Raw genomic sequence first — 19,823 nt, forward strand, 5'->3', positions numbered from 1 at the left:
AAGTAAAAAATTCACAGGACTAGAAACACGGCTTTGATTGTAGAACGTTACAATTTTGCTTAATCTCTTTTAGTGAAACACAGCTTTTTGGAACAATGATTAGTACAGTTACCAATATTCATGGAGGTTAGCAAAATATACCATATTTACTATTTTATATAGTACTATGATTGTTAACTAACAACTGAGTATTATTCTGACCTTTGAGAAGATGCATTAGCAGTTCTTTCAAATTCTTTTTGTTCTTCTGAAGGCCTAAACCCCCTCTTAGTCCTACATTCTCGGCAGACAGTTTTTTCTCCCATTTCACAGAATATGAGCACTCCCTCATTTTCTTGACCTTCTCACTTATCAGCTTGCAATCATCATCACTGATGCTGACCACCCCTTGCAAGTACAGTGGAAAAAGTGTCCTGTTTCCTGAAAAAAACAGATGCTTCCACCTGTGCTCTTATTTCATTCCTTTTTATCTTCTCATGGATCTTGTATGTCAGCTATTCTGCCTGGTTCTTGTCATTTCAGCCTATTTCCTATATATGTTTTAATGAGCTCAACCTTTTTCCATCATTGGGTACAGATACATATATAATAGAAGGGAGTTGACCCTTCTTAATTCCCTTCTTCTTCCTTCTCAGTCTTCTTGAAAGGTCTCTTTATACTTATTCTAATTCTTCCCTTCTTAGCAATCCGTGTTTTAACAAGCCTTCCTCATGACTTTGATGGTACACTGAAGCTGGAGAACCACTACCTGGAGTCCATACTTGTGGGCCAACCAAGAGGCTCACTATTATTGTTATAAATTGGGAGCATAGGTTATAGTATTTAGAGGACTGTTAGTTATACTTACATAGACATAGAGGAGTCAACTTTTGTTTGGGTGAGGTGCTGTTTAAACCTAGAAACAGTAATTGTTGGTAAATTGGTTAGGATTAGGTTTGGCTGTGAGTTATGGAAAACCCAAAATAGCAGTGGCTTAAAAAGATAGAAGTTTATTTCTTTTCTTTCTTTCTTTTTTTTTTTTTAATACAAGTAATCCAGGTTTGGGACTGAATGATTATCAAAAACTTAGGCTTCTTGCCTCTTCTTGTTGCTCTACCATCTTCAACACTCAGCTTCTACTGTGATTCAGTTTGGCTACGGTGGCTGTAAGTCATCTTTTTCACATTCTAGTCAGCAAGAAGGAAAAAGAGGAGAGGTCATATCTCTTCTTTTTAAAGAAACTTCCCGAGCAGTTGCCCAGAACTTTGAGTCCCGTTGGCCAGAATTTAGACATTGGTCACACCCAGTTGGAAGGAAGCTTTGGAAATAAAGTTCTTATTTAAGGCAGTCATGTGTGAAGATATAATTAATGATTTTTAAAAATTGTTGTATAAAATTATATGGTTTGCATTTACCATAAATAATTTACCAGTTCCCTATTGTTAGACAGTTAAGTCACTTATAAAATTTTTGTTGCTATAAACAAAGTAAAAATAAACAATTCTATATCTTTAAAAAGTGAGTTAATAAGCATGAAAGCTACACATTAGGATGTTGAGTATTACTGGAGAGAACTTTGAAGTAGTAAAAATAACGTTTTGAGAGTTTTCCCCTAAGACAGGAAAGATAAGGAATCTGTAAAGAGGAGTGGAAGTTAGTAATAGCTTATAAAGTTTGGACTTTAGTCATCTGTTAAAGAAAATTAAATAAATATACAGTATTGCTGACTTACATAAACTAATGCAGTAAAATAAGTGGATAATTTACATTTGTGTGTATAAATGCTTTAAGTTTTATACATTTACTGGTGTCTAAGTCATATTGATTTTGAGTATTGAAATGACATTTTGTTTTTGTTTTAGAGTACAAATCTTTCACTTTAAGTTGATTCATTCTTTTTCTTTTCCTGAGCTATTACTTAAGTTTAGAAAAGAAATAAATAAAAAGTTGTGTTCGAATATGCATATACTTTCACTAGACTTACTGTAGACTTCTCTTGGTTGACAGGCCTTTTTGCAGATGTGTAATCTGCCTGTTAAAGTGGTTTGCAGGGCAAATGCAGAATATATGTCTCCATCTGGTAAGTGTTTTTTAGTTTTGTTTTTCTTCTCTGTTAATATTCTGCATTGATAAAATTGCAGTGATAGTCCAGTTTGTACCTAGATTTTCTAAATGCCTATATTTTTTGTTTACCCTTTGAAGAATTTTCCTGTTCTATAAAGTAACAGTTGCAAACTTGACAGTCTTGGGGTGACATGTCTGCTCATTTCAACTCTGTGGTCAGAGATGATTACTGGAAAGTTAGGGGAATTGTTTCAAATAGTAAATGTTAAGAAAATACATAATCTCAGATTTCCCCTAGTCTTATTTACATAAGACTGTTCCTTCTTCAGAAAACAAATTTTAATATGTGAATCCATTTACTATTAAATACACTTCTCTAAATTGTATTCTCCCATTATGCCGATGGAAGAAGAGAGATTGTGGAATAATTAAATTAACATGTCATAGATCTGAATGTCTTTGGTTTCTGATTCTTTTTGTTTCATTTTAAGTTTTTAAGGTACTTTTTCTTATTAAGGTTTTAGCCTTTCTGCTATTTTTTATAATCAGTATTGCCTTTTTCGTGTATCATGTATTAGTAGATTAAGGTACAGTTTTAAATAAATATGATTCAGGTAATTTTTAATATAAAAATATAGTGCCACCAAATCTGATAAATAAATAGAATTGGTATGGGTTATTATAATTATGGTTTTGCTGGAGCAATAATAACACATAGGACCACTGCTTTATGAATAAATTCGTTGAATATAACTGATTGGTACAAGTGTGTTACGTTGCTTTTTAGGGAGACATTTATCGATCTCTTTATTGTGGTGATAATTTAGGAATGACTTGGATCGTTAGGAATGACATTTTTTTCATCATAAACTCTTAAGGGTGGTAATAATTGTCAACAGCTGTGAAGACACCCTCTCTATACACACTGAAAATTCTATATGAATACCTCTACATTTATAGGTTTATGAATATACATTTTAAAAACGTTTCAATAAATGCATTTTTAGACTTATAAACATAGACATCTTTTAGATTCTTGAAGGCTATTAATTGAATCATTTTGTTTTAAATTTATACATAGGTTTTATAAACTTTATTGAATTCTGGTGAAATGAATTATATTGGGTTCTGTCCATCTTTTTCCTCTGTGTAGTCATACAAAGAGTGTAAATATTCATATAAAAAGGTTAGTAATCTAATACTAAAGTTAATATCTTTGACAAATCAAGGAGAAGCCATATAGCTTATCCACCTATTTCCTAAAATGACTGTACTATATGTAGTATTACCTAGATAGGTATCCATCTTTATAGATTCTAGGAAAGACAAACATAAATAGTATAGAGACTACAATACATGCATATATACATATATGCATAGGAGAAGTCTCCTATAGGTAGATGAAAATGGCACTTTCTATTAAGGTATTTAAATTTCATCATGTCTCTAGTATTTCTTTCATCATATGATTTGGGTGACCATGGGAATGTGTTATATTTAATTTGCTTGTTTGATCTGGTTGTTGGTAGATTTTTAAAGCAGAGAACATCATGGAATAGTCAGAAGACCACTTGGCTAAGAGTTAGGAAATTTTTAGTCTAACCCTTCTGTGACTTTGTCACATGTTAACAGTTTTCTTGGGAAATTTCACTTCTCTTCTTTGAGCCTCAGTGGCTTCATCTGTAATATGAGGTGTTTGGATTAGATGACATCCAAGGTCCTTTCTATTTCTAATATTCTCTGAATAAATAAACTTGCTTGGCAACATCTTCTTGCTTTCTTTAAATATAATCGTTCCAAAAATGATTATTCTGCCTAAAATGAGAAGCAGGGCCTTCGGTTTTTTTTTTTTTATGACCTTTGATTGGTGCCAGAGAATAACTGTCTCACTCTGCCTTTGCCTGATCACCTCCAATAATAAGGATATAACACTGGCTCCACTTTAAGTCAGGCTAGTGACAGAAGACACTATTTACTTCTAATTTGTTGCCTTGATTTTTTTTTAAAAAATAATTAATTAATTTAGTTTTTGGCTGCTTTGGGTCTTCGTTGCTGTGCACGGGCTTTCTCTAGTTGTGGCGAGCAGGGGCTACTCTTCATTGCGGTGCGCGGGCTTCTCTTGTTGCGGAGCATGGGCTCTAGGCGCCTGGGCCTCAGTAGTTGTGGCATGCGGGCTTAGTTGCTCCATGGTATGTGAGATCTTCCTGGACCAGGGCTCAAACCCGTGTCCCCTGCATTGGCAGGTGGATTCTTATCCACTGTGCCACCAGGTAAGTCCCTTGTTGCCTTGATTTTTATTTATTTATTTGTATTTAGAGATATATGAGTATTCAACTGACTACCCACACTGCTTCCCTGCTTCAGAATCTACAATGCTCAAAGTATTTTTAAGAAAAGAAATAAAATACAGGCATACCTTGAGATACTGTGGGGTTTGGTTCCAGACCGCCACAGTAAAGCGAATATCGCAATAAAGTGAGTCACATGGATTTTTTTGGTTTCCCGATGCATATAAAAGTTATGTTTACACTATACTGTAGTTTGTTAAGTGTGAAATAACATTGTGGCTAAAAAAACACTATACATATCTCCATTAGAAATATTTTATTGCTAAAAAATGCTAACCATCGTCTGAGCCTTCAGTGAGTCAAAACCTTTTTGCTGGCGGAGGGTCTTACCTCCATATTGATGGCTGCTGGCTGATCAGGGTGGTGGTTGCTGAAGGTTGGGGTGGCTCTGGCCATTTCTTATTGTTTCTTTCATTGATTGATTGATTGATTGGTTAATTGCTGCGTTGGATCTTCGTTGTTGTGCGCGGGCCCCCTCCAGTTGAGGTCAGCAGGGGCCACTCTTCATTGTGGTGTGTGGGCTTCTCATTGCAGTGGCTTCCCTTGTTGCGGAACACGGGCTCTAGGTGCGTGGGCTTCAGTAGTTGTGGCACACGGCATCAGTAGTTGTGGCTCACGGGCTGTAGAGTGCAGGCTCAGTAGCTGTGGCGCACGGGCTCAGTTGCTCCGCAGCACGTGGGATCTTCCCGGACCAGGGCTCGAACCCGTGTCCCCTGCATTGGCAGGCGGATTCTCAACCACTGTGCCACCAGGGAAGTCCCTGGCCATTTCTTAAAATAAGACGGCATTGAAGTTTGCCTCTTCTATTGACTCTTCCTTTCACAAACGATTTCTCTGTAGCATGCAATGCTGTTTGATAGCATTTTACCCACAGTAGAACGTCTTTCAGAATTGGAGTCAATCCTCTCAAACCCTGGTGCTGTTTTATAAACTAAGTTTATGTAATATTCTAAATTCTTTGTTGTCATTTCAAGTCTTCACAGCATCTTCACTAAGAGTAGATTTTATTTCAAGAAACCACTTTCTTTGCTCATCCATAAGAAGCAACTCCTCATCCTTTAAAGTTTTATATTTATAACAAATATAATAATATTGAAAATGTTTGAAGTATTGTGAAAATTACCAAAATGTGATACAGAGACATAAAGTAAGCAAATGCTGTTGGAAAAATGGCACCAATACACTTACTTAATTCGGGGTTGCCACATACCTTCAGTTTGTAAAAACACGCAATATCTGCAAAGCCCAATAAAGCAAAGTACAATAAGACAAGGTATACCAGTATAAACTCTGTCTTCTAAGAACTCCAAACTGGATAATGAAAATGAGAAATATACTTTGATCTCAAAATGTACCACCCCAAAATACTCTTCAGTCTAGACATTCATTCACAAATAGTTTTCATTCTCTGGTCATATTATCTCAGAGGACCTGCACTATTTCTAGCAGTATAGTAGTTACAAAGATATTATCCCAAGTTAAAAAAGAGTTTGATCTAATTCTTAACAGATAAGAATTTTTTTTCTCTTTTGCAAGATTTATAAAGCGGTAGAAAAAAGGAATGCAGAGTTCAGTGTTTTTATATTGGTAAATGGAAATGTCTTCTAAATACCTCCGTTGAGTTGTATTCCAAAAGGCCTGCCTTTCCTTTGTAATGTTGTCCTGTGGACGCAGATGAAGCTTTTGTTGGTGCTGTGCACCTCATCCATTACCCTCAGGCTGTCTAAGCCAGAGAGGAGTGAATCTGTTGAAAAGGACCACGAAGAAGCCTGCTGTTAGTGTGAACTCTATTTGAACTAGGTCTGACAAAGTTTCATCCTCTAGCATTTGAGGTAGACTTTATTGCTATTTGGAGATCGTCATCTCTGATAATTTCATCTATTATTAGTATTTAAAAAATGAAATATTACTTTTTTAATGTGGCATTTATTTAGGGAAACCAGTTTTTGTAAGCATACTAATTCTTTTTTCCCCACATGTGTTGGGAACATACTTTGTATTATAATTCATAAGCTAGCATACCTTCAAAGATTGTTATTGCCTTAATTCCTGATATTTTTGAGTCAGATACATTTATTAATGCACCATTATGTGCTTAAACAATTGATCTGAATGGGTACCTGAGATTTGAAAGTAGTAGGTGTAAAAAAAAAAAAAAAGAGCTTCATAAATGTAGTTTAAATATAGATTGATTCATTGTACTCTGAAGAGAAGGCCCAGTTAAATTTTTTCAGATCTATCAGTGGTCATGAACCAATGACTAGGCTTGGGTCATATAATTTGAATAATTAGTATTTACTGCTATATAGTGACTTATTAGTGTTAACTCTGAAAAGGGAATATTGTGATCTGTTATTACATATAAGAACTCTAGAAATGAATCTCCTTGTTTTTTTTCTTTTGTTTTAAAATTAGTAATTAATGTTTTAAAATTTTTAAAATTTAACATACGCATTTAGCTATAATTTTCAAAAGTCATAGTGTTAGGAAACTGTGTATTAATAAAACATATCCCAGTTTTGTGTTGATTTCCTTTTTAGCACAAACTTTAATTTATGGAGAGTGTTTTCACATTTTTTTTCCCCCTCAACAGGTAAAGTACCTTTTATTCACGTAGGAAATCAAGTAGTATCGGAACTTGGTCCAATAGTCCAATTCGTTAAAGCCAAGGTAATAAAAATGATATTAAATACATTTGATCACAGTTACTTTTAAGTAAGTCATTCATCATTGTTTAGGGTGTTGTAACATTTACGTTGATTTTAACCTAGTTTTACAAAATGCTGATATAAACTACCAGAGAAATATTTCTAAAGAGTAAGTTTTTTTCCCCATAATGTAAGTCAATGGCAAAAGAAGCCATTTGATCTTTACGAAGTGATAGATAATTTTCTAACTCATGCTTATGAGAATTTTGGTCACAAATGAAAACTCTTCACTGTTGTAAAATATCAGGTTAACCTTTGAGAAGGGAGTTATAGAATATGTTTAAAAGTTGAATGTATCAATACTAATTCACCCGTTTGAGTTATTATTCAGTTTAGATTTTAATAGTTATCAAAGAACAACCTCCATTAACATTTTGGGGAACATGCTTCCAGAATTTTTTTGCATATGTAGAAAAATACAGGTCATACTATTATGTATTATTTTGCAACCTGCCTTTTAAAATCATCAATGTGTTTGGAAATTCTTCCATTTAATGACTATAGATATATGTTATCATTTTAAATTGTTGTATAATCTTCTATCGTATGGATGTATTATAATTTATTTACTTAAGTCTTTATTGACGGACACTGAAGTTGTTGCCAATTTTCTGCTGTTATTGAGTGCTAATATAAATATTCTTGTACATACACCTTTGTACACTTGTTAAATTATCTCCTTAGGATAAATTCCTAAGAGTGATAATACAGTGTTATAGGGTATGCATTTTAAAAATCTTACAACTAAAGCTTATACAATTTTATGCATCCACTCATTACTATACCGTATTAGAATTTAAAAATTAGTGTCTATTTCCCTATCCTTTACTAAGAACATTTAAAAAAATCTTTGACCACTTTTATAAGTAACACATGTCAATCTTTGGAATTTATTTTATTACTAAAAAGGTTAGTCTCTTAAAAAAAACAAGGTTTACTGACCATCATTGTTTTCTTCTTTTGTGAAATAATAATGTAATTTTGTCTCTTGAAAGATACATTTTTATAATGACAAGTAAATCCTTCTTATTAATATTTTGTAGTGATAGCAAAGTATTAATTATTTTTTCACATAAAATAATTATGTTTTGGGGGCATTTTGGAAATTAAGCCATTGGACATTTGCAGTAAAACATTGATGTTGTATTACTTGGTAGTAAGATAACTGAAAGTTTTTGTGCATTTAATATGATGCTCTTTTAAAGTTTTTTAAATTCCCTTTAGGGCCATTCTCTTAGTGATGGGCTGGATGAAGTCCAAAAAGCAGAAATGAAAGCCTACATGGAATTAGTCAACAATATGCTGTTGACTGCAGAGGTATAATAGAAGATAATAGGCCTTGAAAATAAGCTTTTTCTCTCATAAAAGATCATCTTTCTTATGGATTATGTTGAAGTTACTGAAAAATAGGAAAACAGTCAAGCAAATTCTAGGGCTAGTGTGGTTACCCAAATTATTTGATCATTATCTTTGAACAAGTTGCCTGATATTATCATTTCTTGTTTTTCTATTTGTAAACAGGAGTGACTCTTGCCCACTCATTATTTTATTTTGGTCTTGTGAAATTCACTTAAATGGTATCTGTAAAATACTTTAATGGCATTTAGAGATGTATTCTATGAATAAGAAATATTTTTATAGGTACCACCATTAAGTTTAATAATTCTATGTAGTAACATTAGCCAAGAAAAAACAAAAACAACCCTCACGTATGTGACTTTTATGATGTTGGCTTATAAAAAATTACCCTGGCAAGAAATAACTTTCTTTATCCATTTTCTCTTTGATACTCTAAAGTTTTGGTGACTGTTTTTTTTTTTCCTAGTTGTATCTTCAGTGGTGTGATGAAGCTACTGTAGGGGAGGTGAGTGGTTCTGCAGCATTTATCTTAATTAAAATTTAATGAAAAAACACTTTTGCTCAGAATCATAAGTCCCTGCTCATAAATGAAACATTGTGGTTTATACCATTAGTGATATAGTTTTTCACTTTAATTTTGCTTGCACATACATTTTAGGGAAGCTGTGTGTCATTGTTTGATATAACTGGTTGCAGAGTATGTGAAAGTTTATATATTTTTAAAGGGAATGGTTTAAAATTTTAATTTTTAGATTGCAAGCTATGTTTTGTTTTGTTTTATTTTTTCAGATTGCTCTGTTTGTGGTCTCTGGAAATATATTTCCCTTAGAATTTTATTTGTGAAAACAGGCTATGTCTTTAGAATCATGTTTTTAACATAATCTTTTTGCTTTAGATCACTCATGCTAGGTATGGATCTCCTTACCCTTGGCCTCTGAATCATATTTTGGCCTATCAGAAACAGTGGGAGGTCAAACGTAAGATGAAAGCTATTGGATGGGGTAACAAGACTCTGGACCAGGTCAGTTCAGATTGAAGTTGATAAAACCCTCAACTTTAATACATAAAGAAAAAAGATTTTTAATTGATAGTCCTTTAAAAAAAATCCCAGGGGACTTCCTGGCTGTCCAATGGTTAAGACTCTGTGCTTCCAATGCAGGGGGGCGCCAGTTCCATCCCAGGTCGGGGAACTAAGATCCCACATGCTGCGTGGCTCAGCCAAAAAAAAAAAAAAAGCTCCCAACATAATAAAAAAAAATTAACAAAACATTTGCTCTTATTTTCTCTGACATGAAGTACTTTTTTGTTTTATAAAAATCACACATGCTTATTGTAAAACAAATTATGTAATACAGAAAACTTCAAAAACGGAATAAAAGTTGGCTGGAATCCTACTATCTAGAAATTGCCACTGTTAACTATATGGAGAACATTCTTCTAGGTGTCTCTTAATAACATTTTCTTTAAATGGGGTCATATTATACCTGCTACTCTATAACCTAATTTTTTTTATCCATTCAGCAATACATTGTGGACATTTTTTTATGCCAATAAATATAGATCTGCAGCATCAGGGCTTAAAAAGAAAAACCCAACCCTGTTAGATGCAGTGCTTAATATACCTGCTTTTCTTTGGTCTTAAATTTACTGAAGTAGCAAAATTATAAAAATATATATCTTGTCAAGGTCATGAGTTTGAGCATCATTAAGCTAATTAATGTCTCTTTTTCAAGGATACCCCTAGTCCTAGTCAGCCAACTCATTGATGTGTGCCATTGGCCACAAGGGGGATTGGGTAAATGAATAGGGATGGAGTAGATAAAATCTACTTCCACTATTGGGAAAACAATTCAAATGTTTTTTACTCATGGTAGGTCAGCAGTGTCATCTTTATGAAGCAGATTTTTTAATACATGTGAAGTCATTTGATTATATGGATTCAGGAAAACATTTTTGTAGGGAGTAGAGTTTTTTTTTTAAATTTTATTTTATTTATTTATTTATTTATGGCTGTGTTGGGTCTTCATTTCTGTGCGAGGGCTTTCTCTAGTTGCGGCAAGCGGGGGCCACTCTTCATCGCGGTGCGCGGGCCTCTCACTATCGCGGCCTCTCTTGTTGCGGAGCACAGGCTCCAGACGCGCAGGCTCAGTAATTGTGGCTCACGGGCCCAGCTGCTCCGCGGCACTTGGGATCTTCCCAGACCAGGGCTCGAACCCGTGTCCCCTGCATTGGCAGGCAGATTCTCAACCACTGCGCCACCAGGGAAGCCCGGGAGTAGAGTTTTGAGATAAAAACTTTCTTGATCATAATCCTTATAAGTAACTTAAATGTACTTGTATTTAAAGGAAATTTGCTCTCAAATTTTCTTCCTGTTTCTTGTATAGAAATTATTACGTATGTTCTCTATGTGGTCTATAGTCTGATTTAAATATACTATAAATGGTTACCTAAATTTATATTTTTATTATAAACTATGATACAAATTAAGTTTTAGACACATTTTATTGCTTTGCTAATTTAAATATTTTTCTTTGGGGTCTGTTGCTTGTGTTAGGTCTTAGAAGATGTAGACCAGTGCTGTCAAGCTCTTTCTCAAAGACTGGGAACACAACCATATTTCTTCAATAAGCAGTAAGAATTTATTCTTTTTAGTTAGTTTCTTTTCTATATTATTATTTTATCATACATGTATCAAACGTTTTATCATAGAGGAATTGTTTTATCAAGAAATATTTATGAAAAGATTTAGTTATATTAAAGTTCATTTTTGCATTCATTAACCATTTAATTTCTTGGGTGTCAGGCATAGCACTAGCTTCTGGAAGACCAAGATTTCTAAAATGCAGTGCTAGCTATTAAGAATTTTATACGTGAAGTGTAGCCATACTTGTCTGTATAGGATGATACCCTGAGGACTAGAAAAGTGAATAAAACTAAACCGTAAAAATTATTGTTGGATGGACAAGCATTATTACGAACTTTTCTTTTAAAATTTAATGAAAATATTTGTAAAGCATAGAAATAATTGTGAAGAATATAGATTAAATATATGTATGTGTATATATGTAAATTGAGTAATTCATGTTTTATTAAGACAGAATTTTTTTGTAATTTGAAAAATAATATCTAATGTAGGCAAAGAATGAATTTTCCTTCCTTTTTTTAAGTTACAATTTTAGTATATCAGAATCAGCTATCCTGTGATCCAGTTTAAGATGGGTTTAAATTAGCATTTTAACCTCATTGGTTTGCTTAGAATTCTAATCTTTTCTTGGCTTTTTAATAAAAATCTCTTGACTTTTAGATTGATAATTTTTAAAAAGGTTTATTTGCTATTATTTATTACATCTTCATAGGCATTCATCTATAGCTATATCAAACATCTTTTGGTAGAGATATTAATATTTGTAGCAAAAATGACTATGATGATAGCTTGGAAATATTAAAGTTATATTAATGTATGTGCTATATAACTGATATTAAAATAAAATTGGGCTCTGTTGATTTTTTTTTTTTAAGTGAATGATTTTTTTTTTAATTTTTATTTATTTATTTATTAATTTTTGGCTGTGTTGGGTCTTCGTTTCTGTGGGAGGGCTTTCTCTAGTGCGGCGAGCGGGGGCCACTCTTCATCACGGTGCGCGGGCCTCTCACTGTCGCGGCCTCTCTTGTTGCGGAGCACAGGCTCCAGACGCGCAGGCTCAGTAATTGTGGCTCACGGGCCTAGTTGCTCCGCGGCATGTGGGATCCTCCCAGACCAGGGCTCGAACCCGTGTCCCCTGCATTGGCAGGCAGATTCTCAACCACTGCGCCACCAGGGAAGCCCTATGTGTGTGTTTTGTTTGATTTAGTATAGTATATTCTACTTCCTGTTAGATGTTCTAAAAGTAATTTGTCACGAAGTTGCTATCTTTAGGTAACATCAGATCAGGTTTTGTATGCTCATTACCCTACATAATTCAGGACCTTTTGAGTTATGTGGATGCATATTTGAAGCAAATAATATTTTGTCCACTTGAGGGGTACTTTAGACTACTCTGGTTTGAACATACGTTCATACCTGAGCTCATTCAGAGCCTTCACTTATTGATAAAAGATGCCCATCTACCCTACTGGAAGTTGCATCAGAGAATATATTCACCTTTTTTTAGGCTCTAGTACAAGAAGCAGAGGGTAGTTAATCCTAAATAAGGATTAGGAAAATAAATCCTGAATTGGTAAGATACACGTTTTAAGAAATATGTTTAGGGATCTGGAGGAGTTGGTGTTTATATTACTTCTCACAAAGTGCCTCAGCTCAATATTTATCCACCTTCTACATCCTTGGTTTTTACAGGTATCCATTTGTTATTGATTCTTCATCTGTAATGCTAGGATCATGGTGCTATTAAGTCCCAGGACACTTGTGATTTTTTTAAACTATCCTATTGACTACCCTCTTAAACATGGCCATAAATTGCACATTTGACTTTGATTAATACTTCATGAATGTGTCAAAAGAGGGAAGGCTTTGGAAGAATGTGGATAACTACTATTGAAAAATTAAGTATCCTATACAACTTAGGCAGGATGCTTTCTTTTCTCTTTCATGTATTCATTCAGCAAATAACCATTCAGTTCCTTAGATACTTTGCTAAGAACTGTGGTTATAAAGATACATGCAGTGTTATCTTTAGAGAACTTAGAGTATAATGGGGGAAACATTAAGTAAACAGTTATAGTATGGTATGAGAAGTACTTCACCTTTTTATTGATTCATTAAACACATATTTTTTGAGAACCTACTTTGGGCCAGGCATTGTTCCAGGTGTTGGGGACACAGCAGGAAACAAGTAGACAATGTCCTGGTAGAAAGAGATAGACAGTTAATTAAAAACAAATATTAGATAGTTTTAAGTGCCATATAGAGAATTAAAATAGGATCACATCACAATAAGCGGCTGTATGTCCACTTTAGTTTGAATGGTCAGGGGACGCTGACCACTCAAACTAAGATGTGACATTTAAGTTGTATTCTGAAAAACAAGGAGGAGCCAGCAGTATGAAGTCAAGGGCAGAGTGTTCCAGGCAGCAGGAATAGTTGGGTCAAGGCCCTAAGATTGGCTAGAGTTTATGTTCAAATGGAAGAAGCAAAACCATTTATGGTTGTGTGTTGAAAATGGTAGGAGATGAGGCTGAAGAGGTAAGCAGGAGCCAGATCATCTAAGATTTGTGTGTTTTGGATAAGGAGTTTGGCATGTTAGTGTAAGTGGAGTGGAAATTCATTCGAATGTTTTATGCTTGGAGGAGATATAGATAAGTGGTGGCATTCAGGACATATTTTGGTGGCTGTGTCTCACCAAGCTTGCTAATGGATGTGGGAGGGTAAGAGAAAGAGGGGACTGAAGAGTAACTCAGATTTTTGGCTTGAACAGTTGGTGGGTAGTGGTGACTTTTATTTTGGGAAGATGAGGGGACAAGCAGGTTTGAGATGCTTATTCAACATTCAAGTGGAATTGTTATATAGGACTTTGAATGTATGATTCGGACTTTAGGGGAGAGACTCAGATTGGAGATAAATATTTTAGGAATTAGTGGCATGAAGAGATACAAAGCCATGCAACTATTAAAAGAAGTCATTCATCAGTGGCGATCAAGGCCACATAGCTAGTAAGTGACAGAATTAGGATTTGACGGACCCCCAAATCTATTCTGCCAAACCAGATTACTGCAACACATTTTTACATTTTAGGTCGACTAATGTGTTTTCTCAGTAACTTTATCACTGTAGAGCTGACAGCAATAATTAGTTCATAATAATGATCGTATTTTCTCCTTTTAGTAATATTGTACTAGTACAGTACAATGAGGGGGCTCAGGGTGCTGACCCTTTGCTGCAGCTGAAAATCCATGTATAACTTTACAGTCAGACCTCTGCATCTGTGGTTCTGCATCTGCAGATTCAGTCAACCCTGGATTGTGTAGTATTGTAGTACGTATTTATTGAAAAAAACCTGCGTGTAAGTGGACCTTCACAGTTCAAACCAGTATTTTTTTAAAATTAATTAATTAATTAATTATTGGCTGCGTTGGGTCTTTGTCGCTGCGCACGGGCTTTCTCTAGTTGGAGCGAGTGGGGGCTATTCTTTGTTGCAGTGCGCGAGCTTCTCGTTGCGGTGGCTTCTCTTGCTGCAGAGCACGGGCTCAGTAGTTGTGGCTCACGGCTCTAGAGCGCAGGCTCACAGAGGCGTGGTGCACGGGCTTAGTTGTGGCGCACGGGCTTAGTTGCTCCGCGGCATGTGAGATCCTCCCAGACAAGGGCTCGAACCCGTGTCCCCTGCATTGGCAGGTGGATTCTTAACCGCTGCACCACCAGGGAAGCCCTCAAACCAGTGTTGTTCAAGGGTCTACTATAATTATTTTAACGTAATATAGATTGGTGATGTCCCATTTATAGACCGTTAGTAGCAAGGTAGATACATTTCATCTTTTTGTTAGTAATATATAATTAAAGGGAAAAAAAACATAGAAAAATTTTTGTTGAAGCCATTCTTACATCTCCTTCAGAAGCTAAGTTTACTTTTAAAATGGTAAAATTAAAATTAAATCATGTTGTAATATGATGATCAGGTAATCGGGTATCATTCTGTTTTCCTAGCACCACAGTGAAATCCTCTGCTTTGACAGCATTTTGGTTATGCATCTACAAAAGCACTTACTAAATTGTGTTGTGGTAATTTATGTTTTGTGTCCATGTCTTAGAATATCTTTCTTGCTTTTATATCTTTAGCATCTGGCATAGTTCCTGGCACACTGGAGACCTGTTGTATATATTTAGTGAATAAATTAATGAATAAAATGAATATGATCATTTACACCAATATTATTATTATTTTAAGGTTACATACTATATAATTCCATTTGTATGACATTCTTTTTTTTTACACCAATATTATTTTAACATATTTAAATGATGCTATTTAAAAAAGCAAGTCACACAACTAGCAAATCATAGTTTAAAAGATTTTTTTTTCTTTCATATCTTATAACAGAAACTCCAATAAAATAGAATAAATTCTATCAAGTTGGGGTAGGATTTATTGCTTACATGACTTTTTTCTTTTAAATAGATGAATAAAGTGTTTAAAAAAATAGTATGTAGTCTACCATACAAGTTAAACACGGTTCATGTTACTCTCATTTCTGCTTTTGTCTTAGGCCTACTGAACTAGATGCACTGGTATTTGGCCATCTGTACACCATTCTTACCACACAGTTGACCAATGATGAACTTTCTGAGAAGGTGAAAAACTATAGCAACCTCCTTGCTTTCTGTAGAAGAATCGAACAACACTATTTTGGTAAAGTCAGCTCATCCATCAGATTGTCTTAGAGTTATGTGTTAATTTAGTTATTTAAAAAGTTTAACTTTTGAAATATATGTTACTTGAATGATGTAATAGATAATGGTATCAGAATTTTAAAACCAAAAATACTGCTTTTCAAAACCTCAAAACAAATTACATAATGTATACGTGTACCTTATACTGCTATTTGTGTATACATTAAAATAATTTTGAATGATTTCATTTGATATGTTGTACTCTATGTCTTGAAATTTTTGGTTTTTTTGACACATGTATGCATATAAAAATAAAGCTCAAACAACTTTGTGGCCGGTGTATTTACTTTCTTTCCATTTTTCTGAAAGCTACTCTCTGAGCTTTATACATGGAATAAACAGTGTCTTTTCTAAGGCAATAATTTGTATTCCATACTCCCAAGATTACTTTGCTAGATGTAATGCATGGTAAACCTGGTCATGGGAAGAATGTTCTTAACAGTGAGCACTTAGAAAATGCGCATGATTACAAAGTGATGAAATCCTGGAACAGATTACCATTTAAGAGCATTTTTCTTATCTAAACTTTATTGAACTTAAAAACATTTTATCAGAGCAGCTATAATTTACATTTGATAAAGGGATAAGTTTCAAGGACCTTATTTTTTTGAAACTTCTTTTTGGAGAAAATAATATTTTAATAATGCTGTTTTATTCCTTTTGTGGGGAAGAGAGTATAGATTTCACAGAAGTATCAATTTATACATAAGCATAAAAGATTATATGCTGTATTTCTTTCAATTTTTCTAATATTTTATGTAAAGCCAGGGATGCTATAAAAGAGTCAGATGTACAAATAATTTCTTGAAAATGTCTAGAATAGTAGTACTTCTATATTTCTTTTTATGTACCAGACATTTTAACTCATTTAATCCTTACAAAAACTATGAAGGTTATTATTCCCAGTTTACAGAAGGGGAAATGGAGACACAAAATGGGTAATACCTTGCCCAAGGTCATAAGGTTAGTAAGTGGTAGAGTTGGAATTCAAACCTAGGCGTCTGGCATCTGTTTGGCTTTTAAAGAACACTACATTTTTTTTTTTTTAGGATTATAGATTTATTCCTTATAAGGGATGTATTAGGTTCTCCTTAGCCCAAGTCCCACATAAACTTTGGGTACTCCCTTTTGACTATAGTGCTGTTTATTATAGCTTTCCTGAACTGATTTTGTAATTTGTTTTATTATTAAAATAAAAATTCCAAGTTACCTGTGCTTTTGTACAATTTTTATGACAGGTTTTTTTTTTTTTGGTATGTATTTTTGTATGCTTGTTTTATACTGAATGATGCTCTTTTAATAATACCATAAAGTTCGTTTCATAGAACAAGTACCTTCTGTACTCAGTATATAAAATCTAGACTTTTTTCTTCGAGTTTTTTGGATATAAAGATATTACAAAACATGGGCTCTGATATTTTAATCTTAATCATTACAACTGGCTGTATTATCTTAATATGAGAAACATTGGCAGACAATGGTGGTTTATTCCAAGATGAGATATTTACTCTTATTTAAGACTTACTGACTATGGATCACTTTGATAGAGGTCTTGTTTTTCTCTAGTGTTGAGTGAATCACCATCAAAACAGAATGCCTTAAAAAGTAGAAACCTTGACATTCAGTTATGGTTATTTAATACCTGCTTTTATCTTTTAAATTTGGGTCCATCAAGCCAAGTCACAGTAGCTAAAAATTACCACTGAAAAGCTAGTTTGCTGACCAAAGAGTTAAAGGTTTTGCTGCCAAAACACTTAGGTGTGTACTGAATTTTAAAGTAAGTAGCATGGGCTTCCCTGGTGGCACAGTGGTTGAGAATCTGCCTGCTAATGCAGGGGACACGGGTTCGAGCCCTGGTCTGGGAAGATCCCACATGCCGTGGAGCAACTGGGCCTGTGAGCCACAACTGCTGAGCCTGCGCGTCTGGAGCCTGTGCCCTGCAACGGGAGGGGCCGCGATAGTGAGAGGCCTGCGCACCGCGATGAAGAGTGGCCCCCGCACCACAATGAAGAGTGGCCCCCCACTTGCCGCAACTAGAGAAAGCCCTCGCACGAAACGAAGACCCAACACAGCTAAAAATAAATAAATAAATAAATAGAGTAGGTATTAAAGTAAGTAGCATGATTCCTTTTTTAAATTAAAATTTAAGTCATAAGTAATGAGAAAATTTAAATCAAGATAGGTATAGCCTACCCTGTCATTTGATGACTTCTGAATGGTGTACGTTGTTGGGTTTAAAATAACTACAGTCATCCAGGACCTCCCACAAATATCAAAATCTTTGGATGCTTAAGTCCCTCATATAAAATGGTACAGTATTTGCAATAACCTACACACATTCTCCCATATACTTTATTATTATTTTTTTTAAATTATTTATTTATTTATTTATTTATTTATTTATTTATTTATTTATTTATTTCTTATTTTATGGCTCTGTTGGGTCTTCCTTTCTGTGCGAGGGCTTTCTATAGTTGTGGCAAGCGGGGGCCACTCTTCATCGCGGTGCGCGGGCCTCTCACTATCACGGCCTCTCTTGTTGCGGAGCACAGACTCCAGATGTGCAGGCTCAGCAATTGTGGCTCCGCGGCATGTGGGATCTTCCCAGACCAGGGCTCGAACCCGTGTGCCCTGCATTGGCAGGCAGATTCTCAACCACTGCGCCACCAGGGAAGCCCCTCTCTGTCTGGTTTTGGTATCAGGGTGATGGTGGCCTCGTAGAATGAGTTTGGGAGTGTTCCTTCCTCTGCAATTTTTTGGAAGAGTTTGAGAAGGATGGGTGTTAGCGCTTCTCTAAATGTTTGATAGAATTCACCTGTGAAGCCATCTGGTCCTGGACTTTTGTTTGTTGGAAGATTTTAAATCACAGTTTCAGTTTCATTACGTGTGATTGGTCTGTTCATATTTTCTATTTCTTCCTGGGTCAGTCTTGGAAGGTTATACCTTTCTAAGAATTTGTCCATTTCTTCCAGGTTGTCCATTTTATTGGCATAGAGTTGCTTGTAGTAGTCTCTTAGGATGCTTTGTATTTCTGCGGTGTCCATTGTTACTCCTTTTTCTTTTCTAATTTTATTCATTTGAGTCCTCTCCGTCGTTTTCTTGATGAGTCTGGCTAATGGTTTATCAATTTTGTTTATCTTCTCAAAGAACCAGCTTTTAGTTTTATTGATCTTTGCTTTTGTTTTCTTTGTTTTTATTTCATTTATTTCTGCTCTGATTTTCATGATTTCTTTCCTTCTACTAACCTTGGGTTTTGTTTGTTCTTCTTTCTCTAGTTCCTTTAGGTGTGAGGTTAGATTGTTTATTTGAGATTTTTCTTGTTTCTTGAGGTAGGATTATATTGTTATAAACTTTCCTCATAGAACTGCTTTTGCTGCATCCCATAGGTTTTGGATTGTCATGTTTCGTTGTCATTTGTCTCTAGGTATTTTTTGATTTCCTCTTTGATTTCTTCAGTGATCTCTTGGTTATTTAGTAACATAGTTTAGCCTCCATGTGTTTGTGTTTTTTACGTTTTTTTTCCTGTAATTGATTTCTAATCTCATAGCGTTGTGGTAGGAAAAGATGCTTGATACGTTCAATTTTCTTAAATTTACTCGAGGCTTGATTTGTGACCCAAGATGTGATCTGGAGAATGTTCCGTGTGCCCTTGAGAAGAAAGTGTAATCTGCTGTTTTTGGATGCAATGTCCTGTAAATATCAATTAAATCTATCTGGTCTATTGTGTCATTTAAAGCGTGTTTCCTTATTAATTTTCTGTCTGGATGATCTGTCCGTTGGTGTAAGTGAGGTGTTGAAGTCCCCCACTATTATTGTGTTACTGTCAATTTCCTCTTTTAGAGCTGTTAGCATTTGCCTTATGGATTGAGGTACTCCTATGTTGGGTACATATATATTTATAATTGTTATATCTTCTTCTTGGATTGATCCCCTGATCATTATGTAGTGTCCTTCCTTGTCTCTTGTAACATTATTTTAAAGTCT

The 19,823-nt window shown here is 34.7% G+C and overlaps 1 protein-coding gene across 3 annotated transcripts in view; it reads left to right on the top strand.

The window, feature by feature from the left end:
• The window catches only part of MTX2 (metaxin 2), a 57,258-nt gene extending 41,146 nt beyond the window's left edge, over positions 1 to 16,112 (top strand). For 2 of the 3 annotated variants that reach the window (XM_082466812.1, XM_082466813.1), the window contains 7 exons: positions 1,987 to 2,059; positions 6,985 to 7,061; positions 8,324 to 8,416; positions 8,925 to 8,963; positions 9,354 to 9,479; positions 11,013 to 11,089; positions 15,656 to 16,112. In XM_082466812.1, coding sequence (XP_082322938.1) covers positions 1,987 to 2,059; positions 6,985 to 7,061; positions 8,324 to 8,416; positions 8,925 to 8,963; positions 9,354 to 9,479; positions 11,013 to 11,089; positions 15,656 to 15,830 — 660 coding nt within the window. In that variant the 3' untranslated portion in view covers positions 15,831 to 16,112. The remainder of the gene's footprint in view (positions 1 to 1,986; positions 2,060 to 6,984; positions 7,062 to 8,323; positions 8,417 to 8,924; positions 8,964 to 9,353; positions 9,480 to 11,012; positions 11,090 to 15,655) is intronic. The other variant, XM_082466814.1, reaches the window with a different exon arrangement.
• Positions 16,113 to 19,823: the final 3,711 nt, after the last annotated feature.

This window comes from Balaenoptera physalus (genome assembly GCF_965194825.1).
Source record: "Balaenoptera physalus genome assembly, chromosome: 6".
NCBI classification, from domain to species: domain Eukaryota; kingdom Metazoa; phylum Chordata; class Mammalia; order Artiodactyla; family Balaenopteridae; genus Balaenoptera; species Balaenoptera physalus.